Raw genomic sequence first — 18,084 nt, 5'->3', positions numbered from 1 at the left:
GCCAAACTGTTCAGAGGGAGATGGGATGGTATACAGGGCAAAGTTGAGGTTGAAAGTATGTGTTGCTCTTGCATCATTCCTTTGGAATTGGGGGTATGTGTCCAGTGGAAATTTTAAGTTGTATGTGACTTTTTATACGTGGTATGTCCTTCCTGAGGCCACCCACCTTCCTGGGTTCTGAACACCATACCTTTGTGGCTCTTGGCATATCTCTTGCCATGTTTTCAATGGCTCCAAGAGGTGCTTGATGTGTGCCAGATGCCAATGGAATTGCAAACTTTCACTTGGCTCTCAGGCCACCTCTTTGTGCCCACCAGGCCCTTTTCTCAAGTACTCAGCAACACTGGCACAGCGCCACAGTCCCTGCTTGGGAGGCCACGTGGCCTTCATGACAGTGAAGTGTGGGCATTTAGCAAGTCCCTCTCGTTCCCTTGCACAGCAGGGGAAGGAAAGAAGGCACCCTCCACGATGCAGCCATTGTCTCTTCCTGCCCTTCTGCCCTGAATTGCAAGACCTCAGATGTCAGGGAGGAAAGTGACTTTGCTGGTGCATGGAGGCGGCGTGTAGTTGGTGGGGCCTACTCCACCGGGATGTGGTGGTTGCTCCTGCCACAGGAGATGTGGGAGAGGACAACTGCCTCTGCCTTGCTCCAGCGTGCTCTAGTCCTCCACAACTGGTGTTTTTATCCCGTGCCCCTGTCCTGTTTCAGGTGGAGAGAGGGGCACCTCCTGTTCTGTCCCATACGCTGCGTGAACCCCTACAGTGCCTTTTGCCATGGCTCAAGGCCTGTCTTCCCTGCAGGACAGCTGCCACCGCAAGGCCCCTGTGCCCTGCTCCGCAGGAAGGCCCTCAGGAAATGCCCTCCCCAGCAACGCTCCTGAGCCAGGCTGAGCTGCCAGCAGGAGCAAGGTGGGGTGAGAAGATGGTACCAGGGAGGGAAGGCGGCATCTGCAGGACGTGACCAGAGCGGGCTGTGGCCGGGCACTGGAGCCTTTGGGCAGGGCCTTGCCATAGGTGCTGACAGTGGGAGTAGCAAGGCCTGGCAGGAGACACTACCTGTGAATTTTCTGGGTCAGGGACGTGATGGAAATGAGCCTTAGAAGAAGAGACCTATCTTGCATTTATGGAAAATAAATGTATGTATTTTTATTTATAAAAATAAAATTAAAAATATTTATATTTATTTATGAAATCCTTTCTTGCAGGAACAAGTCCTTCTCCCCACTGCTGTGACAGGTGGAGCTGGTGTCCTTTGTGCCAGGTGCACAGGAGATACCCTCCTCTTGCCCATCAGTGACCTGAGTGCAGTACCAACAAGGCCGATGGCTCTGCTCAGCCTCACCTGCGGTCTCTCTCTCCTCCCTCTTCCCTTTGACCCAGACCTTTATTCAAGCTCTGTCCTGGCCTTTAGCCCTTTCCTCAGCTGGCTGGCAGGACTGTAAGCCTCCTGCTCCTTTGCAGGCTGGCTTATGACTGACCACGAACCCCCTTGATCCTGAGTGCAAGGAACCCACTGATGTGCCAGCCTCTCCTTGGGCGTGTCTGGACACTACGGCCCTGGTCAGGATTCAGTGAGCTCTGTTGGACCAGGTCACTGTGACTGGGTCTGCTCCTGATGTGGGGACTGACTGTCCTGCTTGATGCCAGTCCTGCTTCATCCATGAACTTGATGGTTGAGCTGGTCTCTGGGCTGCACCTGTCTCCTGTCTGTGGATGTTCCTTGCTCACTTACTGTGCAACGGGGCCATTGCTAGTGAGGCTGCTGCCCTCCTGGCCTTGTTGTCATCTCACCTCCTGGCTCTCAGCCAGCAGGGAGCAATTGGCTCTCACTGACCCCTGGCAGCGTTTCTACTTTGATGGGCTTTCACTGTCATCATTTTAACCAACGTGACTTCTAAGTTCTCTTCATCACCTTAAATGAGGAATTTGGCCCGCGCCCGTGTGATTAGAGAGCTGCCTGTCCCTGGTGGAGTCCCAGCCTAATTGGGGAAGGACTCCTTGCAGTGAGGACATGGCTGGGGTGTCAGAGGAATGCGGCTTGTGCCCCAAGCTGGGCTTTCATTCCTGTTGGGGACATTCAGCTGGCTTTCTGCCCTGGGAACACTTGTGCCGAGCATGGAATCCTTCCCTTGGAATGCATCCCTGGGGAGATCCTGACACCTGCTGCTCTCCAGGCTGTCCTTGCTGGCACTGCCAGCCCTCGCTTGTTTCTGTGGAGAGTGATGTGTTGCATGGAAATCTTGCTGAGAGTTTGGAACTGCATGTGCTGTCCTGCCAGTATGCGGAGCCACAGCAGAAGCTGAGTCATGGACCGTGAGGAGGAGGAGGAGGAGGAGGAGGAAAGGGCTTGTATTTAGTCCCCAGCAGGTGCCTTGTTCTGGGGGTGCATGCCAGTCTACCAGGAATGGCAAACAATACCTGGTTGTGTCAGAGCAACATCCTTCTTTCCGAAAGGTGCCTGTGGTGGGGACTGGGGACCTCTAGATGCTGCTGACAGAGCTGAGAGAGAAAAGAGCTAGGCTTATTTCTGCCGAGAGCAATGCTCAGTATCAAGGAAGGGCTAAAGCCCAAGGGCAGAGCTGGCGTGCTTGGGAAGCTGGTGCCTCAGGCAGCCTGAGCTGGTCGATAGGGAAAGCTGACTGGCCTCCCATGGGAAGCTTGTTGGAAGCCTGGCCTTCAATGAAAGGTTTACAAGGCGATGAGGCTGCATTTGGTGGGCCAAAATCTGAAAACCAACGCCAGGAGGGCAAGATGTTGGCATCGTCCGGCGAATTACGCCGTTTCCTTCTCTTTGCCTTAATCTTTTTTCTTTGGTTCTGTGTCAGCGGCCCAGAAATATTTTGGCCTCTAATACCGTCACTTGAAAGGAGCCTGTGTGGCTGAACGGCCATGTCATGAACAAGGAAATGAAAAGGCAGCGTTGCAGGGAACATAAGCAGTGTTCTCATTTCTTTAATTGAGAAGTTTTGCATGCAAGATGGGCTTGTTGGTAAACACATTACATGCACAAAGGGTGCCTCTGGGCCTGGGGCGGTCTGGAGCAGTATAAAAGCCAGCCCAGCTGCAGGTATCCTCATCCACTTCTCCTGCCTTCTCCTCCTTGGTGAACAAGGTGAGCTGCAAACACCTTTGCCTCACTCTCCTCTTTCTCTTCTTCTCCTCTTTGTCCCTTTGTCTCGGTGTAGCTTTTGTTGAGAGCCTTGCTCCTTCATCGTGCTCCCAGTGTCTCTGTCCACCTTACTGTCTGCTGCACTTCTCTCGGAGAAGATCCTGGGCTTTGTTTTCCAGGCTCCCTGTGGGCTCTGGGCTCTTGAACCTCTCTTCTCCCAAACGCAGGCTTTCCCTGCTCCCCAGCCTGTGGCGTTGCTCTTGCCGAGCAGGCTGTCAGGCTGCCCCTCTCATGCTGCGTGTGCTTTCCGTGCCCTCCCTCCCAGGTGCACCTCCGTCCCTCAGCCATGTCCTGCTACGATCTGTGCCGCCCCTGTGGCCCAACCCCGCTTGCCAACAGCTGCAACGAGCCCTGCGTCAGGCAGTGCCAGGACTCCCGCGTGGTGATCCAGCCCTCTCCCGTGGTGGTGACCCTGCCCGGACCCATCCTCAGCTCCTTCCCCCAGAACACCGCCGTGGGATCCAGCACCTCCGCTGCTGTGGGCAGCATCCTGAGTGAGGAGGGAGTTCCCATCAACTCCGGGGGCTTTAGCCTCTCTGGCCTTGGTGGCCGCTACACGAGCAGAAGATGCCTGCCCTGCTAAAGCCGGGCCGGACGTCCAGCGAGTGCATTGACCGGGAAGCCCAAAGCCAGGTGCCGGACTGAGGACGGAGCTGCTGGCCAGAGTTTCCAGATGGGCTGAGCACCCGCGTGCCCTCCTGCAAAGGAGGGAAGGAAGCCAGGTGCCATCCTGGGCTGTCTGGAAACACGGCCAGCTGGTGTTGTCATCTCCTTCTCCTCCCGCTTTCTTCTCCATTTCATGATGCCCTGATGCCTCGTGCTGTCCTGTGCCATGGGTTCATCCTGAAGCAAGCTGAGAGGGGTCCTGCTCATCACCCTCTCCCCATGTGTATCCATGACATGCGTCCCATTGCTGTGAGGGCATGCCTGGCTGTCACTGCCCTTGTAGCAGCCTGGACCGTGTCCCTTCCAACACACACTGCTTTGTTTCTCTCTTTAGACTCATTAAAGCTGATGCTGCATTGTAACTTGATGTCTCCTCATGTTCCTTCCCTCCTGGGATGCCCAGCCAAACTGTTCAGAGGGAGATGGGATGGTATACAGGGCAAAGTTGAGGTTGAAAGTATGTGTTGCTCTTGCATCATTCCTTTGGAATTGGGGGTATGTGTCCAGTGGAAATTTTAAGTTGTATGTGACTTTTTATACGTGGTATGTCCTTCCTGAGGCCACCCACCTTCCTGGGTTCTGAACACCATACCTTTGTGGCTCTTGGCATATCTCTTGCCATGTTTTCAATGGCTCCAAGAGGTGCTTGATGTGTGCCAGATGCCAATGGAATTGCAAACTTTCACTTGGCTCTCAGGCCACCTCTTTGTGCCCACCAGGCCCTTTTCTCAAGTACTCAGCAACACTGGCACAGCGCCACAGTCCCTGCTTGGGAGGCCACGTGGCCTTCATGACAGTGAAGTGTGGGCATTTAGCAAGTCCCTCTCGTTCCCTTGCACAGCAGGGGAAGGAAAGAAGGCACCCTCCACGATGCAGCCATTGTCTCTTCCTGCCCTTCTGCCCTGAATTGCAAGACCTCAGATGTCAGGGAGGAAAGTGACTTTGCTGGTGCATGGAGGCGGCGTGTAGTTGGTGGGGCCTACTCCACCGGGATGTGGTGGTTGCTCCTGCCACAGGAGATGTGGGAGAGGACAACTGCCTCTGCCTTGCTCCAGCGTGCTCTAGTCCTCCACAACTGGTGTTTTTATCCCGTGCCCCTGTCCTGTTTCAGGTGGAGAGAGGGGCACCTCCTGTTCTGTCCCATACGCTGCGTGAACCCCTACAGTGCCTTTTGCCATGGCTCAAGGCCTGTCTTCCCTGCAGGACAGCTGCCACCGCAAGGCCCCTGTGCCCTGCTCCGCAGGAAGGCCCTCAGGAAATGCCCTCCCCAGCAACGCTCCTGAGCCAGGCTGAGCTGCCAGCAGGAGCAAGGTGGGGTGAGAAGATGGTACCAGGGAGGGAAGGCGGCATCTGCAGGACGTGACCAGAGCGGGCTGTGGCCGGGCACTGGAGCCTTTGGGCAGGGCCTTGCCATAGGTGCTGACAGTGGGAGTAGCAAGGCCTGGCAGGAGACACTACCTGTGAATTTTCTGGGTCAGGGACGTGATGGAAATGAGCCTTAGAAGAAGAGACCTATCTTGCATTTATGGAAAATAAATGTATGTATTTTTATTTATAAAAATAAAATTAAAAATATTTATATTTATTTATGAAATCCTTTCTTGCAGGAACAAGTCCTTCTCCCTACTGCTGTGACAGGTGGAGCTGGTGTCCTTTGTGCCAGGTGCACAGGGGATACCCTCCTCTTGCCCATCAGTGACCTGAGTGCAGTACCAACAAGGCCGATGGCTCTGCTCAGCCTCACCTGCGGTCTCTCTCTCCTCCCTCTTCCCTTTGACCCAGACCTTTATTCAAGCTCTGTCCTGGCCTTTAGCCCTTTCCTCAGCTGGCTGGCAGGACTGTAAGCCTCCTGCTCCTTTGCAGGCTGGCTTATGACTGACCACGAACCCCCTTGATCCTGAGTGCAAGGAACCCACTGATGTGCCAGCCTCTCCTTGGGCGTGTCTGGACACTACGGCCCTGGTCAGGATTCAGTGAGCTCTGTTGGACCAGGTCACTGTGACTGGGTCTGCTCCTGATGTGGGGACTGACTGTCCTGCTTGATGCCAGTCCTGCTTCATCCATGAACTTGATGGTTGAGCTGGTCTCTGGGCTGCACCTGTCTCCTGTCTGTGGATGTTCCTTGCTCACTTACTGTGCAACGGGGCCATTGCTAGTGAGGCTGCTGCCCTCCTGGCCTTGTTGTCATCTCACCTCCTGGCTCTCAGCCAGCAGGGAGCAATTGGCTCTCACTGACCCCTGGCAGCGTTTCTACTTTGATGGGCTTTCACTGTCATCATTTTAACCAACGTGACTTCTAAGTTCTCTTCATCACCTTAAATGAGGAATTTGGCCCGCGCCCGTGTGATTAGAGAGCTGCCTGTCCCTGGTGGAGTCCCAGCCTAATTGGGGAAGGACTCCTTGCAGTGAGGACATGGCTGGGGTGTCAGAGGAATGCGGCTTGTGCCCCAAGCTGGGCTTTCATTCCTGTTGGGGACATTCAGCTGGCTTTCTGCCCTGGGAACACTTGTGCCGAGCATGGAATCCTTCCCTTGGAATGCATCCCTGGGGAGATCCTGACACCTGCTGCTCTCCAGGCTGTCCTTGCTGGCACTGCCAGCCCTCGCTTGTTTCTGTGGAGAGTGATGTGTTGCATGGAAATCTTGCTGAGAGTTTGGAACTGCATGTGCTGTCCTGCCAGTATGCGGAGCCACAGCAGAAGCTGAGTCATGGACCGTGAGGAGGAGGAGGAGGAGGAGGAGGAAAGGGCTTGTATTTAGTCCCCAGCAGGTGCCTTGTTCTGGGGGTGCATGCCAGTCTACCAGGAATGGCAAACAATACCTGGTTGTGTCAGAGCAACATCCTTCTTTCCGAAAGGTGCCTGTGGTGGGGACTGGGGACCTCTAGATGCTGCTGACAGAGCTGAGAGAGAAAAGAGCTAGGCTTATTTCTGCCGAGAGCAACGCTCAGTATCAAGGAAGGGCTAAAGCCCAAGGGCAGAGCTGGCGTGCTTGGGAAGCTGGTGCCTCAGGCAGCCTGAGCTGGTCGATAGGGAAAGCTGACTGGCCTCCCATGGGAAGCTTGTTGGAAGCCTGGCCTTCAATGAAAGGTTTACAAGGCGATGAGGCTGCATTTGGTGGGCCAAAATCTGAAAACCAACGCCAGGAGGGCAAGATGTTGGCATCGTCCGGCGAATTACGCCGTTTCCTTCTCTTTGCCTTAATCTTTTTTCTTTGGTTCTGTGTCAGCGGCCCAGAAATATTTTGGCCTCTAATACCGTCACTTGAAAGGAGCCTGTGTGGCTGAACGGCCATGTCATGAACAAGGAAATGAAAAGGCAGCGTTGCAGGGAACATAAGCAGTGTTCTCATTTCTTTAATTGAGAAGTTTTGCATGCAAGATGGGCTTGTTGGTAAACACATTACATGCACAAAGGGTGCCTCTGGGCCTGGGGCGGTCTGGAGCAGTATAAAAGCCAGTCCAGCTGCAGGTATCCTCATCCACTTCTCCTGCCTTCTCCTCCTTGGTGAACAAGGTGAGCTGCAAACACCTTTGCCTCACTCTCCTCTTTCTCTTCTTCTCCTCTTTGTCCCTTTGTCTCGGTGTAGCTTTTGTTGAGAGCCTTGCTCCTTCATCGTGCTCCCAGTGTCTCTGTCCACCTTACTGTCTGCTGCACTTCTCTCGGAGAAGATCCTGGGCTTTGTTTTCCAGGCTCCCTGTGGGCTCTGGGCTCTTGAACCTCTCTTCTCCCAAACGCAGGCTTTCCCTGCTCCCCAGCCTGTGGCGTTGCTCTTGCCGAGCAGGCTGTCAGGCTGCCCCTCTCATGCTGCGTGTGCTTTCCGTGCCCTCCCTCCCAGGTGCACCTCCGTCCCTCAGCCATGTCCTGCTACGATCTGTGCCGCCCCTGTGGCCCAACCCCGCTTGCCAACAGCTGCAACGAGCCCTGCGTCAGGCAGTGCCAGGACTCCCGCGTGGTGATCCAGCCCTCTCCCGTGGTGGTGACCCTGCCCGGACCCATCCTCAGCTCCTTCCCCCAGAACACCGCCGTGGGATCCAGCACCTCCGCTGCTGTGGGCAGCATCCTGAGTGAGGAGGGAGTGCCCATCAACTCCGGGGGCTTTAGCCTCTCTGGCCTTGGTGGCCGCTACACGAGCAGAAGATGCCTGCCCTGCTAAAGCCGGGCCGGACGTCCAGCGAGTGCATTGACCGGGAAGCCCAAAGCCAGGTGCCGGACTGAGGACGGAGCTGCTGGCCAGAGTTTCCAGATGGGCTGAGCACCCGCGTGCCCTCCTGCAAAGGAGGGAAGGAAGCCAGGTGCCATCCTGGGCTGTCTGGAAACACGGCCAGCTGGTGTTGTCATCTCCTTCTCCTCCCGCTTTCTTCTCCATTTCATGATGCCCTGATGCCTCGTGCTGTCCTGTGCCATGGGTTCATCCTGAAGCAAGCTGAGAGGGGTCCTGCTCATCACCCTCTCCCCATGTATTCATGACATGAGTCCCATTGCTGTGAGGGCATGCCTGGCTGTCACTGCCCTTGTAGCAGCCTGGACTGTGTCCCTTCCAACACACACTGCTTTGTTTCTCTCTTTAGACTCATTAAAGCTGATGCTGCATTGTAACTTGATGTCTCCTCATGTTCCTTCCCTCCTGGGATGCCCAGCCAAACTGTTCAGAGGGAGATGGGATGGTATACAGGGCAAAGTTGAGGCTGAAAGTATGTGTTGCTCTTGCATCATTCCTTTGGAATTGGGGGTATGTGTCCAATGGAAATTTTAAGTTGTATGTGACTTTTTATACGTGGTATGTCCTTCCTGAGGCCACCCACCTTCCTGGGTTCTGAACACCATACCTTTGTGGCTCTTGGCATATCTCTTGCCATGTTTTCAATGGCTCCAAGAGGTGCTTGATGTGTGCCAGATGCCAATGGAATTGCAAACTTTCACTTGGCTCTCAGGCCACCTCTTTGTGCCCACCAGGCCCTTTTCTCAAGTACTCAGCAACACTGGCACAGCGCCACAGTCCCTGCTTGGGAGGCCACGTGGCCTTCATGACAGTGAAGTGTGGGCATTTAGCAAGTCCCTCTCGTTCCCTTGCACAGCAGGGGAAGGAAAGAAGGCACCCTCCACGATGCAGCCATTGTCTCTTCCTGCCCTTCTGCCCTGAATTGCAAGACCTCAGATGTCAGGGAGGAAAGTGACTTTGCTGGTGCATGGAGGCGGCGTGTAGTTGGTGGGGCCTACTCCACCGGGATGTGGTGGTTGCTCCTGCCACAGGAGATGTGGGAGAGGACAACTGCCTCTGCCTTGCTCCAGCGTGCTCTAGTCCTCCACAACTGGTGTTTTTATCCCGTGCCCCTGTCCTGTTTCAGGTGGAGAGAGGGGCACCTCCTGTTCTGTCCCATACGCTGCGTGAACCCCTACAGTGCCTTTTGCCATGGCTCAAGGCCTGTCTTCCCTGCAGGACAGCTGCCACCGCAAGGCCCCTGTGCCCTGCTCCGCAGGAAGGCCCTCAGGAAATGCCCTCCCCAGCAACGCTCCTGAGCCAGGCTGAGCTGCCAGCAGGAGCAAGGTGGGGTGAGAAGATGGTACCAGGGAGGGAAGGCGGCATCTGCAGGACGTGACCAGAGCGGGCTGTGGCCGGGCACTGGAGCCTTTGGGCAGGGCCTTGCCATAGGTGCTGACAGTGGGAGTAGCAAGGCCTGGCAGGAGACACTACCTGTGAATTTTCTGGGTCAGGGACGTGATGGAAATGAGCCTTAGAAGAAGAGACCTATCTTGCATTTATGGAAAATAAATGTATGTATTTTTATTTATAAAAATAAAATTAAAAATATTTATATTTATTTATGAAATCCTTTCTTGCAGGAACAAGTCCTTCTCCCCACTGCTGTGACAGGTGGAGCTGGTGTCCTTTGTGCCAGGTGCACAGGAGATACCCTCCTCTTGCCCATCAGTGACCTGAGTGCAGTACCAACAAGGCCGATGGCTCTGCTCAGCCTCACCTGCGGTCTCTCTCTCCTCCCTCTTCCCTTTGACCCAGACCTTTATTCAAGCTCTGTCCTGGCCTTTAGCCCTTTCCTCAGCTGGCTGGCAGGACTGTAAGCCTCCTGCTCCTTTGCAGGCTGGCTTATGACTGACCACGAACCCCCTTGATCCTGAGTGCAAGGAACCCACTGATGTGCCAGCCTCTCCTTGGGCGTGTCTGGACACTACGGCCCTGGTCAGGATTCAGTGAGCTCTGTTGGACCAGGTCACTGTGACTGGGTCTGCTCCTGATGTGGGGACTGACTGTCCTGCTTGATGCCAGTCCTGCTTCATCCATGAACTTGATGGTTGAGCTGGTCTCTGGGCTGCACCTGTCTCCTGTCTGTGGATGTTCCTTGCTCACTTACTGTGCAACGGGGCCATTGCTAGTGAGGCTGCTGCCCTCCTGGCCTTGTTGTCATCTCACCTCCTGGCTCTCAGCCAGCAGGGAGCAATTGGCTCTCACTGACCCCTGGCAGCGTTTCTACTTTGATGGGCTTTCACTGTCATCATTTTAACCAACGTGACTTCTAAGTTCTCTTCATCACCTTAAATGAGGAATTTGGCCCGCGCCCGTGTGATTAGAGAGCTGCCTGTCCCTGGTGGAGTCCCAGCCTAATTGGGGAAGGACTCCTTGCAGTGAGGACATGGCTGGGGTGTCAGAGGAATGCGGCTTGTGCCCCAAGCTGGGCTTTCATTCCTGTTGGGGACATTCAGCTGGCTTTCTGCCCTGGGAACACTTGTGCCGAGCATGGAATCCTTCCCTTGGAATGCATCCCTGGGGAGATCCTGACACCTGCTGCTCTCCAGGCTGTCCTTGCTGGCACTGCCAGCCCTCGCTTGTTTCTGTGGAGAGTGATGTGTTGCATGGAAATCTTGCTGAGAGTTTGGAACTGCATGTGCTGTCCTGCCAGTATGCGGAGCCACAGCAGAAGCTGAGTCATGGACCGTGAGGAGGAGGAGGAGGAGGAGGAGGAAAGGGCTTGTATTTAGTCCCCAGCAGGTGCCTTGTTCTGGGGGTGCATGCCAGTCTACCAGGAATGGCAAACAATACCTGGTTGTGTCAGAGCAACATCCTTCTTTCCGAAAGGTGCCTGTGGTGGGGACTGGGGACCTCTAGATGCTGCTGACAGAGCTGAGAGAGAAAAGAGCTAGGCTTATTTCTGCCGAGAGCAACGCTCAGTATCAAGGAAGGGCTAAAGCCCAAGGGCAGAGCTGGCGTGCTTGGGAAGCTGGTGCCTCAGGCAGCCTGAGCTGGTCGATAGGGAAAGCTGACTGGCCTCCCATGGGAAGCTTGTTGGAAGCCTGGCCTTCAATGAAAGGTTTACAAGGCGATGAGGCTGCATTTGGTGGGCCAAAATCTGAAAACCAACGCCAGGAGGGCAAGATGTTGGCATCGTCCGGCGAATTACGCCGTTTCCTTCTCTTTGCCTTAATCTTTTTTCTTTGGTTCTGTGTCAGCGGCCCAGAAATATTTTGGCCTCTAATACCGTCACTTGAAAGGAGCCTGTGTGGCTGAACGGCCATGTCATGAACAAGGAAATGAAAAGGCAGCGTTGCAGGGAACATAAGCAGTGTTCTCATTTCTTTAATTGAGAAGTTTTGCATGCAAGATGGGCTTGTTGGTAAACACATTACATGCACAAAGGGTGCCTCTGGGCCTGGGGCGGTCTGGAGCAGTATAAAAGCCAGTCCAGCTGCAGGTATCCTCATCCACTTCTCCTGCCTTCTCCTCCTTGGTGAACAAGGTGAGCTGCAAACACCTTTGCCTCACTCTCCTCTTTCTCTTCTTCTCCTCTTTGTCCCTTTGTCTCGGTGTAGCTTTTGTTGAGAGCCTTGCTCCTTCATCGTGCTCCCAGTGTCTCTGTCCACCTTACTGTCTGCTGCACTTCTCTCGGAGAAGATCCTGGGCTTTGTTTTCCAGGCTCCCTGTGGGCTCTGGGCTCTTGAACCTCTCTTCTCCCAAACGCAGGCTTTCCCTGCTCCCCAGCCTGTGGCGTTGCTCTTGCCGAGCAGGCTGTCAGGCTGCCCCTCTCATGCTGCGTGTGCTTTCCGTGCCCTCCCTCCCAGGTGCACCTCCGTCCCTCAGCCATGTCCTGCTACGATCTGTGCCGCCCCTGTGGCCCAACCCCGCTTGCCAACAGCTGCAACGAGCCCTGCGTCAGGCAGTGCCAGGACTCCCGCGTGGTGATCCAGCCCTCTCCCGTGGTGGTGACCCTGCCCGGACCCATCCTCAGCTCCTTCCCCCAGAACACCGCCGTGGGATCCAGCACCTCCGCTGCTGTGGGCAGCATCCTGAGTGAGGAGGGAGTGCCCATCAACTCCGGGGGCTTTAGCCTCTCTGGCCTTGGTGGCCGCTACACGAGCAGAAGATGCCTGCCCTGCTAAAGCCGGGCCGGACGTCCAGCGAGTGCATTGACCGGGAAGCCCAAAGCCAGGTGCCGGACTGAGGACGGAGCTGCTGGCCAGAGTTTCCAGATGGGCTGAGCACCCGCGTGCCCTCCTGCAAAGGAGGGAAGGAAGCCAGGTGCCATCCTGGGCTGTCTGGAAACACGGCCAGCTGGTGTTGTCATCTCCTTCTCCTCCCGCTTTCTTCTCCATTTCATGATGCCCTGATGCCTCGTGCTGTCCTGTGCCATGGGTTCATCCTGAAGCAAGCTGAGAGGGGTCCTGCTCATCACCCTCTCCCCATGTATTCATGACATGAGTCCCATTGCTGTGAGGGCATGCCTGGCTGTCACTGCCCTTGTAGCAGCCTGGACTGTGTCCCTTCCAACACACACTGCTTTGTTTCTCTCTTTAGACTCATTAAAGCTGATGCTGCATTGTAACTTGATGTCTCCTCATGTTCCTTCCCTCCTGGGATGCCCAGCCAAACTGTTCAGAGGGAGATGGGATGGTATACAGGGCAAAGTTGAGGCTGAAAGTATGTGTTGCTCTTGCATCATTCCTTTGGAATTGGGGGTATGTGTCCAATGGAAATTTTAAGTTGTATGTGACTTTTTATACGTGGTATGTCCTTCCTGAGGCCACCCACCTTCCTGGGTTCTGAACACCATACCTTTGTGGCTCTTGGCATATCTCTTGCCATGTTTTCAATGGCTCCAAGAGGTGCTTGATGTGTGCCAGATGCCAATGGAATTGCAAACTTTCACTTGGCTCTCAGGCCACCTCTTTGTGCCCACCAGGCCCTTTTCTCAAGTACTCAGCAACACTGGCACAGCGCCACAGTCCCTGCTTGGGAGGCCACGTGGCCTTCATGACAGTGAAGTGTGGGCATTTAGCAAGTCCCTCTCGTTCCCTTGCACAGCAGGGGAAGGAAAGAAGGCACCCTCCACGATGCAGCCATTGTCTCTTCCTGCCCTTCTGCCCTGAATTGCAAGACCTCAGATGTCAGGGAGGAAAGTGACTTTGCTGGTGCATGGAGGCGGCGTGTAGTTGGTGGGGCCTACTCCACCGGGATGTGGTGGTTGCTCCTGCCACAGGAGATGTGGGAGAGGACAACTGCCTCTGCCTTGCTCCAGCGTGCTCTAGTCCTCCACAACTGGTGTTTTTATCCCGTGCCCCTGTCCTGTTTCAGGTGGAGAGAGGGGCACCTCCTGTTCTGTCCCATACGCTGCGTGAACCCCTACAGTGCCTTTTGCCATGGCTCAAGGCCTGTCTTCCCTGCAGGACAGCTGCCACCGCAAGGCCCCTGTGCCCTGCTCCGCAGGAAGGCCCTCAGGAAATGCCCTCCCCAGCAACGCTCCTGAGCCAGGCTGAGCTGCCAGCAGGAGCAAGGTGGGGTGAGAAGATGGTACCAGGGAGGGAAGGCGGCATCTGCAGGACGTGACCAGAGCGGGCTGTGGCCGGGCACTGGAGCCTTTGGGCAGGGCCTTGCCATAGGTGCTGACAGTGGGAGTAGCAAGGCCTGGCAGGAGACACTACCTGTGAATTTTCTGGGTCAGGGACGTGATGGAAATGAGCCTTAGAAGAAGAGACCTATCTTGCATTTATGGAAAATAAATGTATGTATTTTTATTTATAAAAATAAAATTAAAAATATTTATATTTATTTATGAAATCCTTTCTTGCAGGAACAAGTCCTTCTCCCCACTGCTGTGACAGGTGGAGCTGGTGTCCTTTGTGCCAGGTGCACAGGAGATACCCTCCTCTTGCCCATCAGTGACCTGAGTGCAGTACCAACAAGGCCGATGGCTCTGCTCAGCCTCACCTGCGGTCTCTCTCTCCTCCCTCTTCCCTTTGACCCAGACCTTTATTCAAGCTCTGTCCTGGCCTTTAGCCCTTTCCTCAGCTGGCTGGCAGGACTGTAAGCCTCCTGCTCCTTTGCAGGCTGGCTTATGACTGACCACGAACCCCCTTGATCCTGAGTGCAAGGAACCCACTGATGTGCCAGCCTCTCCTTGGGCGTGTCTGGACACTACGGCCCTGGTCAGGATTCAGTGAGCTCTGTTGGACCAGGTCACTGTGACTGGGTCTGCTCCTGATGTGGGGACTGACTGTCCTGCTTGATGCCAGTCCTGCTTCATCCATGAACTTGATGGTTGAGCTGGTCTCTGGGCTGCACCTGTCTCCTGTCTGTGGATGTTCCTTGCTCACTTACTGTGCAACGGGGCCATTGCTAGTGAGGCTGCTGCCCTCCTGGCCTTGTTGTCATCTCACCTCCTGGCTCTCAGCCAGCAGGGAGCAATTGGCTCTCACTGACCCCTGGCAGCGTTTCTACTTTGATGGGCTTTCACTGTCATCATTTTAACCAACGTGACTTCTAAGTTCTCTTCATCACCTTAAATGAGGAATTTGGCCCGCGCCCGTGTGATTAGAGAGCTGCCTGTCCCTGGTGGAGTCCCAGCCTAATTGGGGAAGGACTCCTTGCAGTGAGGACATGGCTGGGGTGTCAGAGGAATGCGGCTTGTGCCCCAAGCTGGGCTTTCATTCCTGTTGGGGACATTCAGCTGGCTTTCTGCCCTGGGAACACTTGTGCCGAGCATGGAATCCTTCCCTTGGAATGCATCCCTGGGGAGATCCTGACACCTGCTGCTCTCCAGGCTGTCCTTGCTGGCACTGCCAGCCCTCGCTTGTTTCTGTGGAGAGTGATGTGTTGCATGGAAATCTTGCTGAGAGTTTGGAACTGCATGTGCTGTCCTGCCAGTATGCGGAGCCACAGCAGAAGCTGAGTCATGGACCGTGAGGAGGAGGAGGAGGAGGAGGAAAGGGCTTGTATTTAGTCCCCAGCAGGTGCCTTGTTCTGGGGGTGCATGCCAGTCTACCAGGAATGGCAAACAATACCTGGTTGTGTCAGAGCAACATCCTTCTTTCCGAAAGGTGCCTGTGGTGGGGACTGGGGACCTCTAGATGCTGCTGACAGAGCTGAGAGAGAAAAGAGCTAGGCTTATTTCTGCCGAGAGCAACGCTCAGTATCAAGGAAGGGCTAAAGCCCAAGGGCAGAGCTGGCGTGCTTGGGAAGCTGGTGCCTCAGGCAGCCTGAGCTGGTCGATAGGGAAAGCTGACTGGCCTCCCATGGGAAGCTTGTTGGAAGCCTGGCCTTCAATGAAAGGTTTACAAGGCGATGAGGCTGCATTTGGTGGGCCAAAATCTGAAAACCAGCGCCAGGAGGGCAAGATGTTGGCATCGTCCGGCGAATTACGCTGTTTCCTTCTCTTTGCCTTAATCTTTTTTCTTTGGTTCTGTGTCAGCGGCCCAGAAATATTTTGGCCTCTAATACCGTCACTTGAAAGGAGCCTGTGTGGCTGAACGGCCATGTCATGAACAAGGAAATGAAAAGGCAGCGTTGCAGGGAACATAAGCAGTGTTCTCATTTCTTTAATTGAGAAGTTTTGCATGCAAGATGGGCTTGTTGGTAAACACATTACATGCACAAAGGGTGCCTCTGGGCCTGGGGCGGTCTGGAGCAGTATAAAAGCCAGTCCAGCTGCAGGTATCCTCATCCACTTCTCCTGCCTTCTCCTCCTTGGTGAACAAGGTGAGCTGCAAACACCTTTGCCTCACTCTCCTCTTTCTCTTCTTCTCCTCTTTGTCCCTTTGTCTCGGTGTAGCTTTTGTTGAGAGCCTTGCTCCTTCATCGTGCTCCCAGTGTCTCTGTCCACCTTACTGTCTGCTGCACTTCTCTCGGAGAAGATCCTGGGCTTTGTTTTCCAGGCTCCCTGTGGGCTCTGGGCTCTTGAACCTCTCTTCTCCCAAACGCAGGCTTTCCCTGCTCCCCAGCCTGTGGCGTTGCTCTTGCCGAGCAGGCTGTCAGGCTGCCCCTCTCATGCTGCGTGTGCTTTCCGTGCCCTCCCTCCCAGGTGCACCTCCGTCCCTCAGCCATGTCCTGCTACGATCTGTGCCGCCCCTGTGGCCCAACCCCGCTTGCCAACAGCTGCAACGAGCCCTGCGTCAGGCAGTGCCAGGACTCCCGCGTGGTGATCCAGCCCTCTCCCGTGGTGGTGACCCTGCCCGGACCCATCCTCAGCTCCTTCCCCCAGAACACCGCCGTGGGATCCAGCACCTCCGCTGCTGTGGGCAGCATCCTGAGTGCTGAAGGAGTTCCCATCAACTCCGGGGGCTTTAGCCTCTCTGGCCTTGGTGGCCGCTACACGAGCAGAAGATGCCTGCCCTGCTAAAGCCGGGCCGGACGTCCAGCGAGTGCATTGACCGGGAAGCCCAAAGCCAGGTGCCGGACTGAGGACGGAGCTGCTGGCCAGAGTTTCCAGATGGGCTGAGCACCCGCGTGCCCTCCTGCAAAGGAGGGAAGGAAGCCAGGTGCCATCCTGGGCTGTCTGGAAACACGGCCAGCTGGTGTTGTCATCTCCTTCTCCTCCCGCTTTCTTCTCCATTTCATGATGCCCTGATGCCTCGTGCTGTCCTGTGCCATGGGTTCATCCTGAAGCAAGCTGAGAGGGGTCCTGCTCATCACCCTCTCCCCATGTGTATTCATGACATGAGTCCCATTGCTGTGAGGGCATGCCTGGCTGTCACTGCCCTTGTAGCAGCCTGGACCGTGTCCCTTCCAACACACACTGCTTTGTTTCTCTCTTTAGACTCATTAAAGCTGATGCTGCATTGTAACTTGATGTCTCCTCATGTTCCTTCCCTCCTGGGATGCCCAGCCAAACTGTTCAGAGGGAGATGGGATGGTATACAGGGAAATGTGTGGCTGAAGGAATGTTGTGCATTTCTATTATTCCTGGGGGATTGGGGGTTGGTGTTTAGCTGAAATGGTCACTTGTATGGCGTAGAGGAATGAAGGCAGTGGGTTGATTGACATTGATAACATGTAGCTGTGGCCTTGCCTCAGAGGCAGGGGGTTGATTGTCCTGGATGGTGTGCAGCTGTAGCTTGTTCCCGCTAAGTGGTTAAGTAGCCCTGAGGAGTGTGTGGTCAGGTGTAGGAGTTTCAGTGTTGTTTGACCTCTGGTGGAAGGTGCTGCTGAACAGGTAGTAGAGCCTGACCCAGGGGTCCTCAAACTTTTTAAACAGGGCCTGGTATGTGGATTAAGTAGTAGGAAGTCATCTGTGGCTGCTTGGTTTCCCCCCAACTCCTGGTGGTGGAATTCTGTAAATACCGGGGGCTGGACTGAGGGCCCTGGGGGGCTGTATCTGGCCCACGGACCTTAGTTTGAGGACCCTTGATCTAACCAACGGTAAAGCTTTGTTGCAGCACAAACAAACTATTAGGCTGCCACAAGGCTTTACTGTGGGTTAGATTCTACTGTCTGTGCTGTATCTCCTTCCTCCAGAGGTCAGACCACGCTGCTCCTTCTCCATTTAACCCTCTCTCCCACAGTTGTATGGGACTCGTTTTATATGCGGTATGTCCTTCCTGAGGCCACCCACATCACTTGGTCCTGAACACCATACCTTTGTGGCTAATGGCATATCCCTTGCCATGTTTTCAATAGCTCCAAGAGGTGCTTGATGTGTGCCAGATGCCAATGGAATTGTGAACCTTCACTTCTGCCCACAGGCCACCTCTTTGTGCCCACCAGGCCGTTTTTCTCAAGACCTCAGCAACACTGGCACAGCACCACAGTCCCTGCTTGGGAGGCCACGTGGCCTGTGGGCCATGACAGTGAAATGTGGGCATTTAGCAAGTCCCTCTCGTTCCCTTGCACAGCAGGGGAAGGAAAGAAGGCACCCTCCACGATGCAGCCATTGTCTCTTCCTGCCCTTCTGCCCTGAATTGCAAGACCTCAGATGTCAGGGAGGAAAGTGACTTTGCTGGTGCATGGAGGCGGCGTGTAGTTGGTGGG

At 54.9% G+C, this 18,084-nt stretch overlaps 1 protein-coding gene and 3 pseudogenes across 1 annotated transcript; all 4 read left to right on the top strand.

The window, feature by feature from the left end:
* The first annotated feature begins 3,002 nt into the window (after window positions 1–3,002).
* Window positions 3,003–3,986, top strand: LOC130141405 (feather beta keratin-like; annotated as a pseudogene).
* A 3,253-nt stretch (window positions 3,987–7,239) lies between these two features.
* Window positions 7,240–8,201, top strand: LOC130141398 (feather beta keratin-like; annotated as a pseudogene).
* Window positions 8,202–11,474: 3,273 nt separating this feature from the next.
* Window positions 11,475–12,436, top strand: LOC130141396 (feather beta keratin-like; annotated as a pseudogene).
* Window positions 12,437–15,706: 3,270 nt separating this feature from the next.
* LOC130141367 (feather beta keratin-like) lies at window positions 15,707–16,673 on the top strand. Its single transcript, XM_056322292.1, is given in 3 exon segments — window positions 15,707–15,772; window positions 15,774–15,812; window positions 16,136–16,673. Coding segments are annotated over 3 exon segments (426 nt in total). The 3' UTR covers window positions 16,457–16,673.
* Window positions 16,674–18,084: the final 1,411 nt, after the last annotated feature.

The sequence above is a fragment of the Falco biarmicus genome, chromosome 19, assembly GCF_023638135.1.
Source record: "Falco biarmicus isolate bFalBia1 chromosome 19, bFalBia1.pri, whole genome shotgun sequence".
NCBI lineage: Eukaryota > Metazoa > Chordata > Aves > Falconiformes > Falconidae > Falco > Falco biarmicus.
The sequence above is the reverse complement of the archived record's forward strand: the minus strand, read 5'-3'. Positions and strand labels throughout refer to the sequence as shown.